This window comes from Bicyclus anynana, chromosome 10, assembly GCF_947172395.1.
Source record: "Bicyclus anynana chromosome 10, ilBicAnyn1.1, whole genome shotgun sequence".
Taxonomy (NCBI): Eukaryota; Metazoa; Arthropoda; class Insecta; order Lepidoptera; family Nymphalidae; genus Bicyclus; species Bicyclus anynana.
Genome location: NC_069092.1, coordinates 6,938,730 through 6,959,467, shown reverse-complemented (window position 1 = coordinate 6,959,467; position 20,738 = coordinate 6,938,730). Strand labels below are relative to the sequence as shown.

General features: G+C 34.2%; 1 protein-coding gene across 1 annotated transcript in view; it reads left to right on the top strand.

Moving 5' to 3' along the window:
* LOC112043645 (uncharacterized) overlaps positions 1-19,503 on the top strand; it is a 31,941-nt gene extending 12,438 nt beyond the window's left edge. Inside the window, exons 3-4 of the mRNA XM_024079157.2 lie at positions 13,871-13,981; positions 17,884-19,503. Of these exons, the coding sequence (XP_023934925.1) occupies positions 13,871-13,981; positions 17,884-18,113 (341 nt within the window). The 3' untranslated portion in view covers positions 18,114-19,503. The remainder of the gene's footprint in view (positions 1-13,870; positions 13,982-17,883) is intronic.
* The last annotated feature ends 1,235 nt before the right edge of the window (positions 19,504-20,738 follow it).

Genomic DNA, 20,738 nt, shown 5'->3' with positions numbered 1-20,738 from the left:
GATTAATGGTGATACGTAAACACACTATTTACTCTTATATAGATAGGTACGTGAACTAAATCGCAGCGTCACGTTTATAAAAAGGCCGTAATGAGATTACGAAAGATCTTCAAGTTCATTGCAACATTAACACTGTTTTTAAATGATCCCGTTGAAAATGCATCGGTCGTTACTGTCAGTAGCTACAGGCGCTTGCGTGCTGGTGTAGAATGCGATTAGGAAATCGCTAACCAGTAGTTTATTGGCAACGTGCACAATAAGTTGGCGACGAGTAAATAGGTCATCGCTTCATATTGGAATGTTTAGTCCAATTATTGTCTTGTAATGCGCTGTAGATATCTGATAAGCGTGCAGATTTCACAAGATTAGTTTGCTTATCGTACAAGTAAACAGTTATAGGTTAAAAGTTTAGCTTAATTTCTTTACGGCAGCGTGACTCCGTTCATAATTGAAGTATTTATTTTAATTATTCGATAAGTATTTCATTTGGACCACTTGGCGCAGTAAGTAGTGCGTTTTACTAGAGAGGTTCTGAATTCGATTCCCAGTTTGGGTCGAGTGGTTGTTGGTCATCGACTGTAGTTAGTTAACACCATACCGAGAAAGACGTGCCGACAAGCGAATTTAGCATTTGGTACGATGCCGCGTAGAAACTGTCACAGGTATGGATGGAATAAACTTGAACATCAGCCCCTGTCGCCAAGTGGCACGTCGATTCTCTTTCTACGATCGCAAACGCTTCGAAAACTAGAAAAATGTATGGGACTGACAGATCTTGATCACGTGACCTGTCGATAGCGAATGTCATTCCTATACATTTTTCTAGTTTTCGAAGCGTTTGCGATCGTAGAAAGAGATTCGACGTGCCACTTGGCTACAGGGGCAGGTGCAATCGCAGTGAAGGGCTAACTTGTTATTAAATGTAAAAAAGAGTGACTAAAACAATATAAATAATACTGAACATTTTGAGTTTGTGTGCCGTAAAAAAATATAAATCCATAATTTTTTTTTTGATCAAGAACCATGATAGCTCAGTGGATATGACCTCTACCTTCGACTCTGAGGGTGCAGGTTCAAATCCGGTCCGGGGCATGCACCACCAACTTTCTTCAGTTGTGTGCATTTTAAGAAATTAATTATCACGTGTCTCAAACGGTGATGGAAAACATCGTGAGGAAACCTGCATACCAGAGAATTTTCTTAATTCTTTTAATTACCACGCTGACCCAATGGGGATTGGCAGACTTCACACACCTAGACTAATGCCTAGCCCCTCTCATTCGGAGAGGAGACTCGTGTTCGACAGTGAGCCGAACATGGACTGTCTATGATGTTCAATGAATGATTAGTTCTTTCTACAAAATCTTAAAATTAATTATAATTATAAACTTATTCATTTTGTGTACAAGATTACCTAAAACATATTCTAGGTTTAGAATCTTAGCTTTAAACAGTAATTGTTATGACACGCGTACATAGATAATGCTCTTCTGAGCAATTCGCCCTGACATTCTCAATGAGCTTGAGGTCGGCGCGAAGGCATTCATGTGTGTCCTATAGTGAAGCTTAACGACGTGTGTGCCGTAGAAATGCCACTATTTATACCTAAACGTAAACAACTGTGGATATAAATGTGTTACGACCGCTGTAGTCCAGCAGGTTGCAACGGTTGCATGTTCCAGTGCCCTGCTCTCATCTAACCTTGGACGGCAGAATGTGCTTGTTCAGCGCCCTACATACTTCGTTGCGATGGATTCACGTAGCGATTTACGTAGTTAATTACGCAAATGAGTATCAATATAAAAGAGGAGGATACGCGATGGAAGGCGCTCTTTGATCAATCTCCGATCGAGTGGGACATCTAGTTAATATATAATAATATAATAATATATAATAATCGTTTATTCTCTATAAAAACGTAACATGATAGGTAAAAATAGCTTAACACTATAATTAATGGATGAGTAACAGGTATTGCATTCTCAACCCTGCTGCCCCAAAACGTAAGTAATGAAATTGATTAGAATTACTTATGTATACAAACAACGAAAATATCCATTTTAATATGCTACTACTTTTTTATTTTTTATTGAGAAAGAAGAAGAATAAGGAACATAGGCTAACTTATTCTAATAACTATACAAATCATCCCTACGTGGAATGGTGGCAAGAATACTGGCTGCATTTCAGCACTGGAAAGCGAGGCTGATCCTTTACGCAAAAAATGAGCCAGCCCTTCTGTCACCAGTCGAGGCAACTAGCCGCGGTGAAATGATTCGGTGAATTTTTTTGGCTCTGCTACTACTAATACTAATCTACATATTGGGTGAACAACTAAAATCGAAATATATAAATACGATAGGTTTCACTTCCTATAGATTATAATATTCCGAAAAATAACATGTTATATTATTGTAATCAGTATTTTCCGGATTATAATATCACAAATGAGATTATAAACTAACGTATATTACAATCTAACGGTGACATTTGGAAAAAAGAAAATATTTTTCTTACAGGCGGCCAAATTCGCTAAAATGAAATCAAAGACCTCGTTGTAATTCGACGGTATATTATTAAATCATTAATATTAATGAACTTACTCGTATTAGAAAGGGACTATTTCCTATCTATTATTTTGGTAATTATTTATTAGTCATATTTTACAGGTTTACCTTGACATAGACTTTTGTAATGACGTAAAGCGACTATGTGGAACTAGTGCAAATAACGTATGGTTCATTTTGTCCATGTCAAGTAATGTACATTTCATTAAAGAAGTCGGTTTAGCTCGGATGTAATGGTACTTGTACATATGTTTTCTGTGGTAATGGTAAAATAAACCAAGTGCGTTGACGTATGTAAACTGAAGAATATTCCTTCAGCACACCTACGCCGTGATAGGATATGACGTCTGCCTCCGATTCCGCAGGGTGTGGGTTTGAATCTGGTCTGGCTTGCACCTTCAACTTCTGTTGTGTGCATTTTAAGAGTTTAAATATCACTTGAAGGAAAACATTGTGAGGAAACCTGCATACCACAGAATTTTCTTAATTCTATGCGTGTGTGAAGTCTGCTAATCCGCATAGGGCCAGCGCTGTGGACTAATTGGCCTAACCCCTCTCATTCGGAGAGGAGACTCGAACTCAGCAATGAGCCGAATATGGGTTAATAGTGTGGCACCTACGCGCTGTCGGCTGTTAAAACTTAAATCTTGACTGTACCTTACCACTATATCCAAAATCGAACAGACTTGCAAAAGTAGACAAAATATACTGAAGGCAATACGATGAAGTTGTTGGTACACACACAGTTGAGTAGATACGATAAATGTGTCGACAAATAGTGAAATCGCGATGCACATGTTGAAAGACTGATTTAGAGTGTTTGCTTTGATTTCATAATTAAAATTGAGTATGAGCATGACTATGATTTACAGGTGAAGAGTACCTAATTGGACAGCTGACGTTAATAATTTCATTTGAAAAGTTTGCGTTAAATGGCTTGTTTATTAGGGAACCTGATAGACCTATTCAGTATAATATCGCGTATGTATTCATCTTATCACAGTTATCATAATACTAGTTGACGCCGCGCGGTTTTACCCACGTGGTTCCCGTTCCCGTAGGGGATAATATATAGCCAACACTGAAAGAATTTTTCAAATCGGAACAGTAGTTCCTGAGATTAGTGCGTTCAATCAAACAAACAAACTCTTCAGCTTTATAATATTAGTGTAGATTAGTATAGATAATAAGGCATTTTTATTATATTTTTATAAACCATCTTCTTGAATCATCTGTTTGCTCTCTATCTATTGTTGAAAACCGCATTAAAATCAGCAGCGTAATTTAAGACTTAAGGTTACAAATGCGGCTATGTAAGAAGATACATAACTATGAAAAGTATAATGTGCAAGTTAATTATTACCCGCCTTTCTTAATTTAGATATAATTTACACATTGACATTGCTTTTTTGGCACTAATTACAATTCTTGTATAAATCCAGTCCGCCTTGCCTCAACATGAGAGTGACACCTTGCACTATTCTGTGTTGACAATCATAATTACTAATTATATCTCGTGCGCATTAACTTGACACCTGGCTACCAAACAAAGACAGCACGAATCATCATTCCAGCCAGTTGTCAAGTGAATCCGAACGAGCTGTATCACACTAATATTATAAAGGCGAAAGTTTGTGTGTAAGTGTGAAAGTGTGTAAGTATGTTTGTTCCTCTTTTACGCTGCGGCTACTGAAGCGATTTGGCTGAAATTTAGAATGGAAATAGATTTTACTATAGATTAACACATAGGCTACTTTTCATCCCGGAAAAATCCATGGTTCCCGCGGGATTTGTGAAAAACTGAATTCCACGCGGACGAAGTCTCAGGCGTCCGCTAGTATATCATAATGGTGACAATTATAATTACTATTTCCTTTGGTCACGTAACTTTTGGCAGGAAAACAATAAGGTCTCAACAAGCCATGCGGCTCATTCTCGGAGAATAATTACGCTTGGCATAATCCGAACAATAATGCCCGCTGAATGAAAGGAGTTTTACAATTGCCCCTTTTCACACACGCTGCATTATTGGCATAAGCAATAAGTTGTTTGATTATCATATTAATACCATTGGTGGCCTGGATTTCAACGAAATGTATAATTAATTAACAACAACGTTTCTTCGAATATTTATCGTCTTTGCGTTCCTGAAATATTCATTTAAATTCAATGAAACTTTGCGAATTTTCGTTCACACATTTTGGAATGTTTTTAAATTAGTAATCTACAACTGTTAAGCAAATCATTAATTAGCACCGCAACTGTAACGCAATCGCCGGAAATAGCGCTTAGTATTTAATAAATTAATACCATGTTAATGACTAGTTATGTCCGATGGCGAAAAAATAAAAATAAATAATTTTGGATACTAAAAGTTAATCCTACGGTTAGTTCCAGATATCAACGCGTTCGTACAAACTTCAGCTTTGTTTTATCTATACTTATAATAAACCTGTAAAGAGGTCAATTCTGTACATGAAGTATATTTTCAAAATAACTATCAGAGGCCTGTCTGTCTGTATGTTCGTTAAAGAAAGAAAAACTACTCGACAGATTTTAACGAAACTTGGTACATTTATTCTACATACTCCTGGGCAGGTTATAGTATTTCATCACGCTACGATCAATAGGAACAGAGCAGTGAAGTGAGAAATGTTGGGAAAACTTAATTTTTTAAGCTTCCGTCACTTGGTAGGGTAGGGTAGGGTAGGGTAGGGTAGGGTAGGGTAGGGTAGAGTAGGGGTAGAGTAGAAGTAGGGTAGGGTAGGGGTAAAGTTGAGTCCCTACTCGCCCTCTGTATGTAGCTGTAGAGTGGGAATAGGGTAGGGTAGTAGTAAGAATTCACGCGGACGAAGTCGCGGGCGTCCGCTAGTTAATTATATAAATTGAATAGTAGTGAGCACAAGGTTTTTAAGCAGAGTCGGCGCTATACGATCAGATTATACAAAATGGAAAAGTCCCTCCTTACGAACATAATGTAGGTAGTGCATTTCTGCATTAGGTAGGTATATGATGTTTTTGCCTTTTTTTTTTATTCTTTACAAGTTAGCCCTTGACTACAATCTCATCTGATGGTAAGTGATGATGCAGTCTAAGATGGAAGCGGGCTAACTTGTTAGGAGGAGGATGAAAATCCACACCCCTTTCGGTTTCTACACGGCATCGTACCGGAACGCTAAATCGCTTGGCGGTACGTCTTTGCCGGTAGGGTGGTAACTAGCCACGGCCGAAGCCTCCCACCCGCCAGACCTGGACAAATTAAGAAAATCTCAATCTGCCCAGCCGGGGACCAGGACCAGGACCTCCGTCTTGTAAATCCACCGCGCATACCACTGCGCCACGGAGGCCGTCAAATGAGAATGTTCACGACACTGAGATATTTAAAGCGATTCTTAGGAAGTATAAGCTTGATCCCAATTCCACTGTTGGGCAAATGCCTCATATATTATAGGAGAGCAATACAGAGCTTATATCACAAGTTGTTAGAATATTTTTTCCAAGGCCATGAGATATAGTTTTGCCATATGAATTAAATTTAATTTTCAATAAATATCATATTGACCTTTACGTCTTAAGATATAAATCTTAGCCGCACCTAAGATTCATCGTTCTAAAAAAAAATTACGTTCTACATAATTTATAAATCTAAACATACTTGTTTGATGATTTTAGTTGTTATCTTCTTTTTATATTGACTTTTTGATAATATCAAGCAATTCCCCTTTATTAATACCAATGATATATTTTTCTATTTATATTAATTAGAATACAAAATGGCGTGAAAAATTAAAATATATATTTTAAATTATTAATGTCTTACGCTATTATTGCTGCACATATTTTTATAGCAGCAGTGATAGCCCAGTGGATATGACCTCAGCCTCCGATTCCGGAGGGTGTGGGTTCGAATCCGGTTCGGGGCATGCACCTTCAACTTTTCAGTTGTGTGCATTTTAAGAAATTAAATATCACGTGTCTCAATCGGTGAAGGAAAACATCGTGAGGAAACCTGCATACCAGAGAATTATCTTCATTCTCTGCGTGTGTGAAGTCTGCCAATCCGCATTGGGCCAGCGTGGTGGACTATTGGCCTAACCCCTCTCATTCTGAGAGGAGACTCGAGCTCAGCAGTGAGCCGAATATGGGTTGATGACGTGACGCTATTATTGCTGCACATATTTTGTACAAAACAGGGAGTCATTAAAATAACATAATTATACATCATGATGTTGATACAGCTAAATCGTATATTTAATTACGAGCCGTCAAGTAATTAACTACTTACTCCCAATCACTATGGCGAGTAAGTTGTTAATGGCGACGTCTTATTAAAATACTCATCGATACGTAGCCATATGATGGTAGACTAAAAAGGAAGCTTCATTAGCATTGTAAAAGTATTTAGACTCGCGGTACTGTAATTTTGCCTGCATTAGAGGTACCGAATTCCATCCAAATTTATGTAAATAATATTTATACATAAATAGTAATAAATCGCCTCTTTGTCTCTAAAATGACTATTTTACGGTTGACTATTTTTTAACTTCCCTAAAATTTTCATATCAAAACTATTGTTTTCCAAGTAGGTAAATTCAAGATGAAAGTTAGAAAAAACAACTTCTACTTCTTATAAAACTAACTATGTAACTACATACCTATAAAAAATACGTTGGCAATAATTAGTTTTGCACGGAACCTAAGGATCAATATTTTGGCATTATGATACCTAATAGCAGAGGCCTCTCGGTTTCACCCACGTAGTTCCCGTTCCCGTAGGAATATGGGGATAAAACATAGCCGATGACACTCGCAAATAACGTGGCTTTCTTTTGGTTAAAGAATTATTAAAATTGGTTCAGTAGATCCAGAGATTGCAACTCCTACAATCTCATAAACTTTACCTCTTTATATAAGTATAGATGTTCCTACGTGTTTAATCCTGTTATACAAACTCAACTGAATCGCAAACAATTAGTTATTCCAACCATCACGCAGTATTCAAAACCAATGGCAACCTCAGATATTCTAAATGACACACGTTTGAGTACCTGCGGACTTGCGCCATAGCGTTTATAACTGAGTTGCAACACACAGCCCAACAAGTTTAATAACGGCAGTGATAATCCCATTCTTATCCACCGATCTAACATATTTTAGGCTTTACAAGTTATACTATGTTCACAAGTTGTTGTTCATACGTATATACTACGTTGACAAATTGTAGTTCTTTGTATTAGTTTGTAAGCACAAATATGTGTACATGCTATAAGAACTTTCTACACTAATTCTGCTTTCGTTATAGTTTTACTCACGTATAGCTTGGCAACTTCGTTCGTAACACTCCCGATGTTCCGCGCGAGCCGGGGGTCGTGTAGCGATGAATGAGAAACCCACGACTGCTGCACATCACTTCCAAACACGCACGATTTCACACCCGCGCAGTCTTTCCCCCTGTCGCCCGCATATCATGGAAGTGTCATCAACGAACCTGCCAGGCTATAGTTTCCGTTCCCGTGAGAATACGGGGATAAAATACAGCTTATGACACTCACAAATAACGTGCCTTTCTAGTGGTAAAAGAATTTTCCAGAGATTATAATACCACATAATTACCTGTTTATATAATATTAGTATACAAGTACTTATAGGTTAGCGGACCCGACAGACATTGTAATTGAACGTTGGTTTACGTTCATGAAATGTAATTTTTTAATTAGTATGGCTAGTAGATGGTTGGGAGGTAAAAAACAGGCAGCAATCTTAGATAATACCATTTTAATTGTTTTTTGTATATTTGATACCTATACTACAACCTTTCTTGATGATTTTTTTCTTGACAAATTAAAAATGAGGATGTAAATCACTGGTCACTTCACACCTAATAATAGTTATAATTAACTTGTTCATAAATTAATGAAATAAATTTGATTAATAAGCTTAAAACAATTAAATATGGTTAATATATCTTATATATCATTTTATAAACAAACCATATATAATTTAAAATAAATAAGTATGTTATGAAATGACATGCGTTGTCTACCTTCATTTCTAATTTCTTTGTTGGTAAACAGTACCCATCAAGAATTTTTTACTGCCGTGCTAGTAACATGTAACTTACGACATTATGATCTCACAATATACTAATCGATGACGTTATACCGAGGGCCTAGTGGCAATTTGATACTGTGACGATCATGTTAACGTAAACGCGAATTTATAAAGAATTGATACAGCGCCATCTAGTGGCACTACTGCACAACTGTTTCAATTCCATATAAATTCGCGTTTACGTTAACGCAACAGTAACAGTATGAAAACATTGAAAATTTTTACTAGGCACTCTGTATATTTTCTTAATCTCACAATCGAATTGAAATACAAAATGTTGATGTTATAAAGTCACCTGAACGTTATAAAACCTCCGCTCATTTACATACCGGACAAGCATGTTTTTATTATTGAAGATGTTCTATACCTGCGATGCGAAGACAAGCTATTATTAGCCTTAAAGTTGGTGATTTGATGCTGAATATAAAATTATATGTAGGCACTAGCGGACGCCTTTGCCTGCTTTAGACCTTCTTAAATCTGGCCCTCTCGCAGAATCCATTCTTAGCAGATGTCTACTGCCTATAAAATACTTCTGTGGCAAATTTCTAAATTGTACGTCAAGCGGTTTTCGATATTGTAAAGAAAATTTTTAACCCCTGATGCAAAAAGAGGGGTGTTATAAGTTTGACGTGTCTGTCTGTCTGTAGCATCATAGCTTCCGAAAGGATGAAATGATTTCAATTTAGTTTTTATTGTATAATAGGCGAGTTAGTTATAATAGGTTTTTTTGTATAATATACGGGCGAGTGGCCTTAGACATGTTTGATGAAAATCCGTTGAGCCGTTTAAAAGTTCTGGGGGTTGAAAGTGGGGAAGAACAACCGAATGTCTGCAAATATACTGAAATAGAATATTGACGACTTGATCGAGAGTGCATTGTCATGAATTAATTAATAATTTCATGACATTCGGGGGTTATTCTAAATTTTCAATTTTATGTTATCATTCGGGCATTCAACTGGCGGAAATCAACAGATATGAGATTTGAAAATTAAAATCCTATTTGCCCAATGATTATGTATTCAGTGTACCAAATACGTTATTTTGCAATAGCGTAATAGTTATACGACAAGGTTATAAACGTACTGTCAGGTTAACATACCTACAATTTGCGTAATATTTTTTAACATACCTATAGAGATTTTGTGATAAGCAAGTTATTTCCGAAATATAAACAAGGTACAGCTTTGCTTCGTCGTTTTAAATCAGGATGGGGAAGTCAGAATCAAAGGTACTCTATGTGCTATTCCAGACTAAATTAGTAAGGTACTGATGTTAAATTTCAGAAAAATTCTTACAGCCGTTCAGTAACACATTTTGACAGATCCAGTAACACATATTCATCTACTTACTACAACATTCGCATTAATACAATAATATAAAAATATTATATACCTACCTACATAGTTATAAAAAAAAATCAAAACAATCAACCGACTTCGGAAAAACAATGTCATATAAAAATAAATAAACACTTTAAATTCAAAACGTCTTCCGTATTTTCGTCGATTAATATAGAAATCAAGGGTTTGGGAAAATATTAAAACTTGAAAAAACGATAAGATAAAGGTATTAAAATAATATTAAGAATATTAAAAATACAATAAAATTAAGACATCTTCATTATTTACCTCAAAACTTTATTTATAGGATAGGTTTCACTTCGAGCGGCGTGAGACCTTTCCTGATCAACGTTAAAAACGTTATTTTGGTCAGTAGTCTTCATATTAAAAATTACTATTAATAAGAAACTTCTCTCAATGTCAATGTTAATACAAAGGTATAAAGTGATCATGTCACCGGTTTCGGTGCCTCATCTCAAATTATTACATAAACGTGGCGAATCTGACCTTGTTTTTGTCAGTCCTCGCTCACCTTACGCTTTGCCGGGTCATTTTCATTTATTTTTGCCTGTATATCAGGTGAATAAAATAACCTTTATGTGTACCTATTTATTATATTTAATTTTTTTTATTATTCATTGATTAGATTCAAAATCATGTTCTGATTTCTGTATAATTTTCCGTCATTACCATCCAATAAAAGCGGTCAATATTTCAAATATCGAAAATGAGGGAGGGAGGACACTCGTCTGGTGTTTAGTAGTACGATGGTAAAACGGTGAAGGAGATACATGGACTATTAATAATTCTTTAGCGCACTTTCCGAAAAAGATACAACAAAGTATTTACATAAAAACAGGCTTCCTAACGATGCTCCAGGTTTTGCAGTTTCTCAGAAGCTTAGACTCCTAGGAAGGCAGTCCCAAGCAAATCGAATTCTACCATCTACTTACTAAGAAAGTTAAAAATGTGATTGCAATAGTATCCATGTATTGCAGTCACTTTTTTAGCTTTGCATGACCTAATTTGAGGTTCTCTTTTACTATTTTATTAAAAAAATTGTGAAAACTATGATATTGATTAATTAGTTTTAATTAAACACGATTCGACGATGTATAAGTATAGTTTTCGTAACTTGATTTGCAATCTCTTGCGTTGTTTACAGCAGTAAGTCTCAGTATGGACAATATTTGCAACCGATATAATTTTATCAATGATTTGAATTTTTACGTCGAATTATGTAAAAGTAGCATGGATATTATGTTAAAGCAATCGTCGGCCCACGCGGATTGTCAATGTGCGCTCTGCAATCTTAAACTGTAGGCTCAGATGTACGTGGAGTCGAAGATGTTACATAATATTAGCTTGCTCTCAAAATCATTAAAGGAAAGTAATGGTAACTTCAGTTAGGTCATCGATTTGTTATTGACTCGGGTCAACGTTCAGAAATAAAATTAATCAAAATCAAGTCTGTGGCAATTTGTATCGAGGTTACACTACCCTTGTGAACTAACAGTCTATATGCATTAACATATTATGATTTATTAGTCTGCATAGTAAAATATAGTTTTGAATAATTTTTTCACCTAGTTTTTAACGTGCAGACTTACTACCTTTATACATACTACTACATAAAAAAACCATAGAAGCGAGAACGATTATTCCTATTCCGTTATACACATTTTAACTTAACTATAAATTCCGTTAATGTGAAATGCCAGAGGATGTGGCAGTTTCGTGATCTAGACTAGATAATTCCAAACCTATACTTCCAAATAAATAAAACGCAGAAACCTACTTTTCAGTTGTTCCTGGTTCAGTCAGGCATATTGTTTCCAGAAGTTTTTATTTTGATAACGACGAAAACTTGAATATACAAAATCTTGTAGCAAAGAAAATCCAGTTAAAAATAAATAAACAAATTATAGAATTATCAAATATTACTCGTAGGCATGTATGTATCGTACATCGAAAAGCAGTACTTAGTAAGGTTTCGTTTGACAAAATGGTGATTGTTAGACATATTAGGATAAACCAACATGTTTAGACATGTAACAAACGATATTACCATCAAAATTTAACGATGATAGCCAGGGACGGTTTCGGAATACCTGCTACTTTCAATTCACAACAAGATTTATGTCGTCGAGCAAAACCGACCGCTAAGCGCAATTGTTCGTTAGGAGGAGGCAAGGGTCAAAGGTGACGGGATTGCCGCAGGCTCGCTTTGCTTCAACTCTAACTATTATTTCTCGATCGAGTGAGATTCATAATGTTGTAAAATTTACCTTAAATTGAAAACAAATATTTACGAGTATTTTCCACAATCTGATTTGTGTAGTGAGTTATTTTCAGTTAATTTTTGTCCGATTTTACAAATTATGTGTCCGCAGATTAACTAAAGTTATCGACATAGTTTAACGAGTCACAAAACTGAAGCGGCGAAGAAGAACTGTTGGACGTTGGATTGCCAAGGTGTTTTAATAGCGGCAAACGAACGGACTACGTAAAACGGGTAGCCAAGAGCTACTGATCATAGTAAGCTTGCGATTGTGGTGTTCGAAAGTCCTTACAGGAGGTCTATATCTAAAGGAGAACTTTTTCAAGTTTATTTGAGTGAAGCATTATGTTATGTCACTAGACGTAAAATAATACATTACCTAATATTTATTAATTTAAAAAGAAACTCGCCTACCGGGAATTAAAGAAAAATTAACAGAATCGAATACCTATCGTAATCTGTCCGGTCGGTGAAAGTGGTTCTGTGACGAACTTTCGTTATCGCACGGAGATAGCCGGCGAGCCATTACGCGCGACTGATCGTGCCAGAATACAAGAGTAATTGATATCGACAGATTAGACAGTTTTTGAAGTAGAAATTCATTTGTTGTCTTTTTACTAAGTAGGTTTTACTGAGGCTCTCTTTCGACTACATTTTTGTGTAATTGCATTTAATGTTTGTAAAATTATGCAAATATATATTTACTAGTAGACTCCAGCGACTTCAGCTTTTAAAGGATTTCTGCAGGAACTATTTTCGATCCCACAGGTCTTCCGGGATAAAAAGTAGTCTATATGTTGCTTTATAACTTCGTCTATCTTACAGTGAAAGTTACATTAACAACGATCCCAAAGAGGCCTATGTCCAGCAGTGGACATCCATCATACTATATTGATGCTGATGAGAATATAAAAAAATATTGCAATACCATAGGTATAACAATATTTAACATAAAAATATTTGTAATGTAGACGTTATTAATATCGTAAGTCCATATAAAAGACTTCAACGCGCTCAGCATATTTTATACGCTACATTACTTCTAATCAGTTAATCTATGGATCATTTCTTAGGAAGTTGGTTGTTTTTTCTACGTATCTAATTGTTAAGATAAATAAACTTTAAATTGGAAGTAACAATCAGATGTCAATTATTCAAATTATTACGAGACGAAGGTTAAATTGAGGTAAATATCCTATTTGTTGTGAGGTCGTACAATTTAGAATATATGCTAAGTGGCATAACATAAACTGCAGTAGTGACAATAATGTTGATTCCGTTATAACAATAGAGAGAGAAACTAGGAATAATTTAGCGAGAGTTTTTATGTTCTTGCCTATGTAAACAAATAGTTGAGGAATAGTGAGTTAAACTATGTAACCAGGACAGGAGTAGTGTTCTGAGTCTAAACTCCAAATCTCATCTCTTATCAGGAGAGGACTTATTAATGCAGTGGTCTATGAAAATAGGTTAATGAAGAAGAAACACTTGTAATGTAATTTACTAAAACGTAGTACACTTTGAAATATATATTGTTTACTAAAAATTAAAATTGCATGTTTCAGGCAAACCGGGCACAGACTACCCAATACTGGGAGCAGTACCATACACCAACTTCTATTGTGACGAGCAGGCATACCCAGGCTTCTTTGCTGATATGGACACACGATGCCAAGGTAAATAATTTACCGATGTTTTTAATTATCAATAATAATAAATATTATATTAAACTTTGTTTTTTTTCAACTGAACCGATTTTTTTTTTTTTTTTTATTGACAAAGAATACAATAAGGAACTTAAGCTAACTTATCCTAATAACTATACAAATCATGCCCACGTGGAATGGTGGCAAGAATACTGGCTGCATTTCCGCGCTGGACAGCCAGGCTGATCCTATTAAACTAAAATTAGATAGATAAGACCTGAGTACAAGGTATAAACTTGAAAAAAATATAGTAAAAATTGAGGAACCGACAAACTTGAAATTTATAAACAGCACTAGTTTCTCAATTTTAAGTATGATTATATGATGCATAATCTTATACACACGATTTACTTTACTTTGTTCCCCTGGATAACCTCAGCCACAAAGAAAAGTACCTACTGCATACTCATGCGTATTGTTGATGCCAAGCATTAGTATTAAAGCAGTACTACTGCTAGGCATCAACATTGCATAACTCTTATCTAAAAGGTATGCTAGGCGGTGTATTTATAGGCATATGATGAGGCTTAGTATGTGTGCCTCAGTTTGACCGGGGCAGGGGTCGACTGAATGTGGTTCTTACATTACTTGCGAAGTATTGCTCTTTTTTAACTGATGGGTTTTAAAAAAATCATAGTTTAATTATGAGAGGTCGTAAAAATTAAAAAAAAATTAAATCAAATGTGTATTTTAAATATTTTAAACATTATAATAATATGATGATCTCAAATACTCGTATAAGATTAAAATAAGATGTACACATTACATTAATAAATCAATGTTTACTAACATTAAAGAACAAAAGTTAATGATATTCGAGTTTCGATGATAAATTGAAGTAGGTCAGATCATTAAAAAACCAAATGACTGACTAACCTTGACATATCATTTTTAACGCTCTTTATGATTCATGTATATATTCGATATAGTAAATAATAAATTGTAGTAGGTAATAGATATATTCAATTATTATAAATCATACCATTACAGTATGCATATAGTTCACTGCAAAGATTCATAAATTTCTACGTCAAAATAAAATTGCTACATAGCAATATAGCATAAAAATATCTCAGTACATACTGAAATACGAATTTATATTTGAAGTTTTGTAATATTGTAGTGCGGATTAACTATTAGGCCATTTTATACAATATGTATGATAATCTTTATTAATATTAAAAAGAGGTAAAGTTTGTGAGGTTGTTGGTGGTAATCTCTGGATCTACTGAACCGATTTTGAAATTATTTTACCAGTAGAAAGCGACGTTATTTGTCAGTGTCTTAGGCTATATTTTATCCCCTTGTTTTCACGGAAACGGAAATAAAACGGAATGGAAAAGTAATAGTAAATGTAAAGTAAGCTGAGCGTTGGCTAGTGAATGTATAAAAAAAAGGTCATTTCCAGTTTTCTTTATTTTAAATATTTTTATTACAAGTTAACATTGATCTCATATATAATTTATAGATTTTTTTAACAGTAGACACTTTAATTACATGGTACGCCCACTATAAGGTAATTTGTACAAGTCAAGTCGTGATCCATTGTTAAAGCAAGCTTTTTGTGAACCATTTTCGGAGTATGACCTTGTTCTTAGAAGATTAGGATGCGAAATGACCTTAAGTTTGCAGAGGTCAACTAATGATCGCGATGAATCGCGGAAGTGTGTTTATCGTAAAATGTTGTATCGAGATGATCGGGCGTGAGATTAAATCTGTATAATACATATTTCATCTGCAAAAAGCCTCTATAGCTCAACGGTGAAGGGGCCGAACTCATCACCGAGGGTTCGTAGTTTGATCCCCGCTGGCTGATTAACACACAATAAAACTAATAACACACTCGTGACTCTGTCTTTTCCGACTAATTGGAGAGGAGTATTGGCCATATTTAAAAGGTGCGGCAAAGATTCTTTAAAAAAACATTATATTGATCGATTTATGACACCAAAGAGGTGGTAAAAATGATCAACGAAAGAAAGTCTCATATCACATCACAGTTATGTTATAAAAGATCCACTTCAGTATAATTTAAGTTAAATTGTATATAGAGATATAAGTTCTATAAGTTTAAGTTAAAACTTGATTAGGTACTTATTTTACGAATACGCCAGATCATATACATCTGATAATGATACTTTGTACTAAGTTACTAACTGAATAAAAAATATGTATACGGTCCTTTTAAATTAATGAATAAATCTGTTTTATGATTATGGCATACGATAAAAACATTATTTATTGTCAAATTAGTAGTTTATTTCTTTAAATTGCATTGTAACGATTTTATATGCCGGATTTCCCGATATAATTTTGTAGGTTGTTTAGAATAAATTAAGTAGTATGGAATTACATGAAAATTCCATTTTTTAATGTGACCGATTGACATTTTTAAAGTGGTACTCGTATTATGAATATGCAGTTATTTTGTTATCTATAAAATGTGATTGATTATAATTTTATTAATATTCAGAAAACCGTTAGAATTATGCATTAATAGCGGCTATACAATAATGAGGAAGCGTTGTAAGAGACGATTTATGTTGCAAAACAGGTCTCAAATTTGATTTGATCAAAAGGATGATGATTCTATAAAAAATATTTAAAATGGCATGTTTTAAATATTATTCATTTTAACGTAAAAATAAAATATTGCAAGTTTCTTATATAATTTCCATTAGGACCTTTTCTGGTATGGTTTAGAAATATAGAAGTAATTTTCAACATTCCTATATAATTTAATATGACAAACTAGTAGCACTTATATGCCTAAGTGCTTGTACAGCTTTTTTTCTTCTTGGTTTCAAAATAAACGTGTCATATCGTCTCACGTCCGATCTAGGAGGTAATTACGAGTGTACGCAGCACACTTCTGCAATCTGCATAGCTATGCAATGTTTTGAAACTACAAAAACATATTTTTCGTTTGTTTTTTATGAAAGACTAGCGGACGTCCGCGACTTCGTCCGCGTGAAACTCGATGTAAACTTTCAACTATCCTACCCCTGACCCTACCCTACCCCTAGCCTACCCCTACCCCTACTCTACTGGTTGATTTTTTACACCCTGTGTCCGAAAAACCTAAATATCTTACGGAACCCTATTTTTTTTCAAAATAAAATATAGCCTATGTTACTTGTGGATAATGTAGCTTTCGAATGGTGAAAGAATTTTTAAAATCGGTCCAGTAGTTTTTGAGCCTATTTATTACAATCAAACAAACAAACAAACAAACATACAAACAAAGTTTTCCTCTTTATAATATTAGTATAGATATGCTTGCGCTTGATCACAATTACACCTGATGGAAAGCAGTAATGTAGTTTAAGTTGCAGTTTGCGAAATTAATATCATAACTTTAATAAACATAATCGGATTATAGTTAATTAACAATACATTTATTTTCAACAACCAACAACAATTGCCTGCAGTTTCATTCGCGTATAAAAGCTTTTTTCTATTCCTCTACAACAGAACATGTTGTCATATAATGCCATTTTGCCTAAAGGTTACATACGCTTACGGTAGCATATGATGATATATCTATCCTAGGTAATAAATCAAAACTTAATATGAATGCGAACGTGAGTTTCATTGTTACGTTTTGACCGCCTGAACAACTAAACTGATTATAAAAATTCTTTCAGTAATAAATATCATAATTAACAGGGAGTAACATAGGCTTATAATATATCCCAATATTCTACACGGGTGAAACCGCGGGGCGTCCGCTGTTTCTCATATAGAATACTAGCCCTGCCTACTTTGACCTCTTTAATTCGGCCATGTCACATGCTGGCTATGAACTACTTCCCTGCTACGGATTTTTATTGCATTATATCTCACTAACTTCTATTACTTTCTATTTTCAGCATGGCACTACTGCGACATAGACGGTCGCCAAGCTTCGTTCCTGTGCCCCAATGGCACGATATTCTCCCAGGGCGTCGCGTCGTGTGACTGGTGGTTCAACGTGCGATGTTCCCTGTCTCCCGCGCTCTATCCTCTCAACGCGAGGCTCTACCGACGAAGGAAGAAGCAGAACAGACCACAACCTCACAGAGTCATAGATAAGAAACTGATTGACGAAATATTCTTGTAAGAAAACCTGTTTAGAGATCTCTTGTTTAAATTTCCTTGTTGTGTTAAATTTGTTTTAATACCCATATGTCATCCTAAACCTTTACAATTTCTGCAGATAAAAACATGTGATTATAGTATATAATTATATAAAAATATGTAAGTATAGTTTGGTTTCTTCATCTACATTATATCGTATCGTATAATATAATATTTCTACTTAAAATCCAAATCCCATATACATATATATTCATCAAAACACGATAAACGAAATAACAAACATACCTATTGAGTTACCAACAAATGTAATATGGGTTTTGTTTCTCTATCTGTCTACATGTGCTTACGTTGATTGCGTAGATGACGGAGAATCAATTATACTTAAGCGGTTTTTGTTCATGTAAAACGTAGATATTACGAGGTCAAAACATGGTTTTGTAATATTTAAATATGTATTTGTATATTACTGTTTTTTTCAATTCATTATTTGAAAAATTTTACTTTGAAACTTTTTGGTTAAAACATCTATTAAGTAATTCTGAAAAATTATATATCAAATTCCTTCTCCCACCGCGCGTTGATATATTTCGATGTAACTTTAACAGTTTAAGCGACCTTTGTCCGGTAGTATGTAAGTACATGCTAAATTAATCTCTAAAACACTTAAGAATAAAAAAAAAACTCAAAGACAAAGCTATAGGCCTTGCTCTGGGTTATATTATATTATGCTCTTTCCGACGTTTCAATTATGTTGCTGCGACGTATCAATTGTGTATTTACAGTCTTGTAATTGTGTCCTTATCTAGTTTATACAATACTTGGGATCGGTAGAACTTCTGCTATTATTATTGAATAGAATTGTATTATATGTTTTAAACATACTGACATGTACCTAACTATTACAATTGCGTCCCAGGAGCATTGGCGTTGCGTATCATTTATACTCAACAAGACATATTTCGCTTTAAATATTGCCTCAACAGCGTCAATTGTATCGTACTAAACTATACTGTTATACGATCCAATGATCAAATTTTTTTTATTTTTCCCTACTATTTTATGGAACGACCATTATATGTATTAATTATATAATGTATATATATATATATATATCCATCTACTATGTATGTATATACATCTACTATATTTTATTATATACTTTATGTTATTATTTCTACTAACTATGTATTAAAACTATAAAACCTCTCTCTACATGTTGTACTTAGTCATAATTATCGAAATAAGTAAGTTACCTCTTTTTGAGAATGATAACACTCTGTTATTAATTGATAAAATCCTTGTCAGTATGCTTTTTGTAAATATAGTTAAAACCTTAAAGTACTTCTGTAGCATTAAATACAAAAAATGTATGTCATATACGAGTATGTAATAAAAATATGTGTTATACTCTCTGTATACCTTTTATTGCAATATACATATACTTTGATGGGTAATACTCATCTCCTATTACAATTTGTAAGAGACCTCTCCTCCTTCTCTTAAGTCTCCTTGTAAGAGACGATTTGGACCACACCGCTCCAATGTGTATTGAATTTTTTTTATCTTAAATTTTTTAAGGGCTTTTTAATAGTATTTTACAAAAAATACTATTGTACCCTAATGTGTATTGATTTGCTTAGGGTATTACCTAATGTTTGATGAATTAATGATAGGGATCGACGGCTTATGACAGACGTCCACAGATCCGCATCTTATACGTATCGGACGCATTGCATCAAACGGATTGTAGTATTCTTTTGTATAGAAAGTTATACATACGGATTTTAACTACCGTATTGTTAGAAATCCGTTTGATGCGATGCGTACTATGCGAAGCACGGCGATGTATAATTCCCTAAACTGACTTGCGTCGATTGATAATTAGGTATAGTGTAATTATATTTTTGCAATTTTTACAACTTGCAAACTATCTTTAGAAAGACGGCGATACCAACGTACTAAGTAAACATGTTACTAAGCAAATTAAAAACTCACTAAATATTGTGCAAGTCTAATTTATCGAATTACTTGCCGATGGAAGAACTAGTTATCTCTATATGGTTAAATTTTGCAACTCAGTAATAAGAACATCCTATAAAAATATAATCTTGTTACTTAAAGTTAAAAACTGGTTTGTAAACTAGATAATGTTATATTCTATATACCTACCTAAATTGTTATATAACTGAGTAAAACTCCGGTGAAGTTAAACACGAGTAAAAACATTGTTATTCTAGATTTTTTGCAAAAGCAAGTAAAGTGTCGACATACTTACCTATCTTAGGGGTTATCTCTGGAGATAACCCTCTACAATTTCACAAACTTTACATATACTATTAGTATGTATAGAATTATAGATTCACAGTCTAATTCTGCTGAATGCTGAGTAGTGTATTTCCAACAAGAAAGCATAAACAAAACATTCGACTTTCAGAGGTTCAGGAGGTTCTCCTTCTAGAAGGATATGAAAAATGTTAGAATGAATTTCATAGGAATTTAATTTTTTACACTTATTGATGAAACATTAAAGTACACACGAAACTAAAAAGGAAAAATATCATTAAAATATTTTCTACCTAGTAATGTTTTGGAGTCGGTTGTATTTATTTTTAAATAATTATTACGATTAGGTACCTCGTGAAGGTAA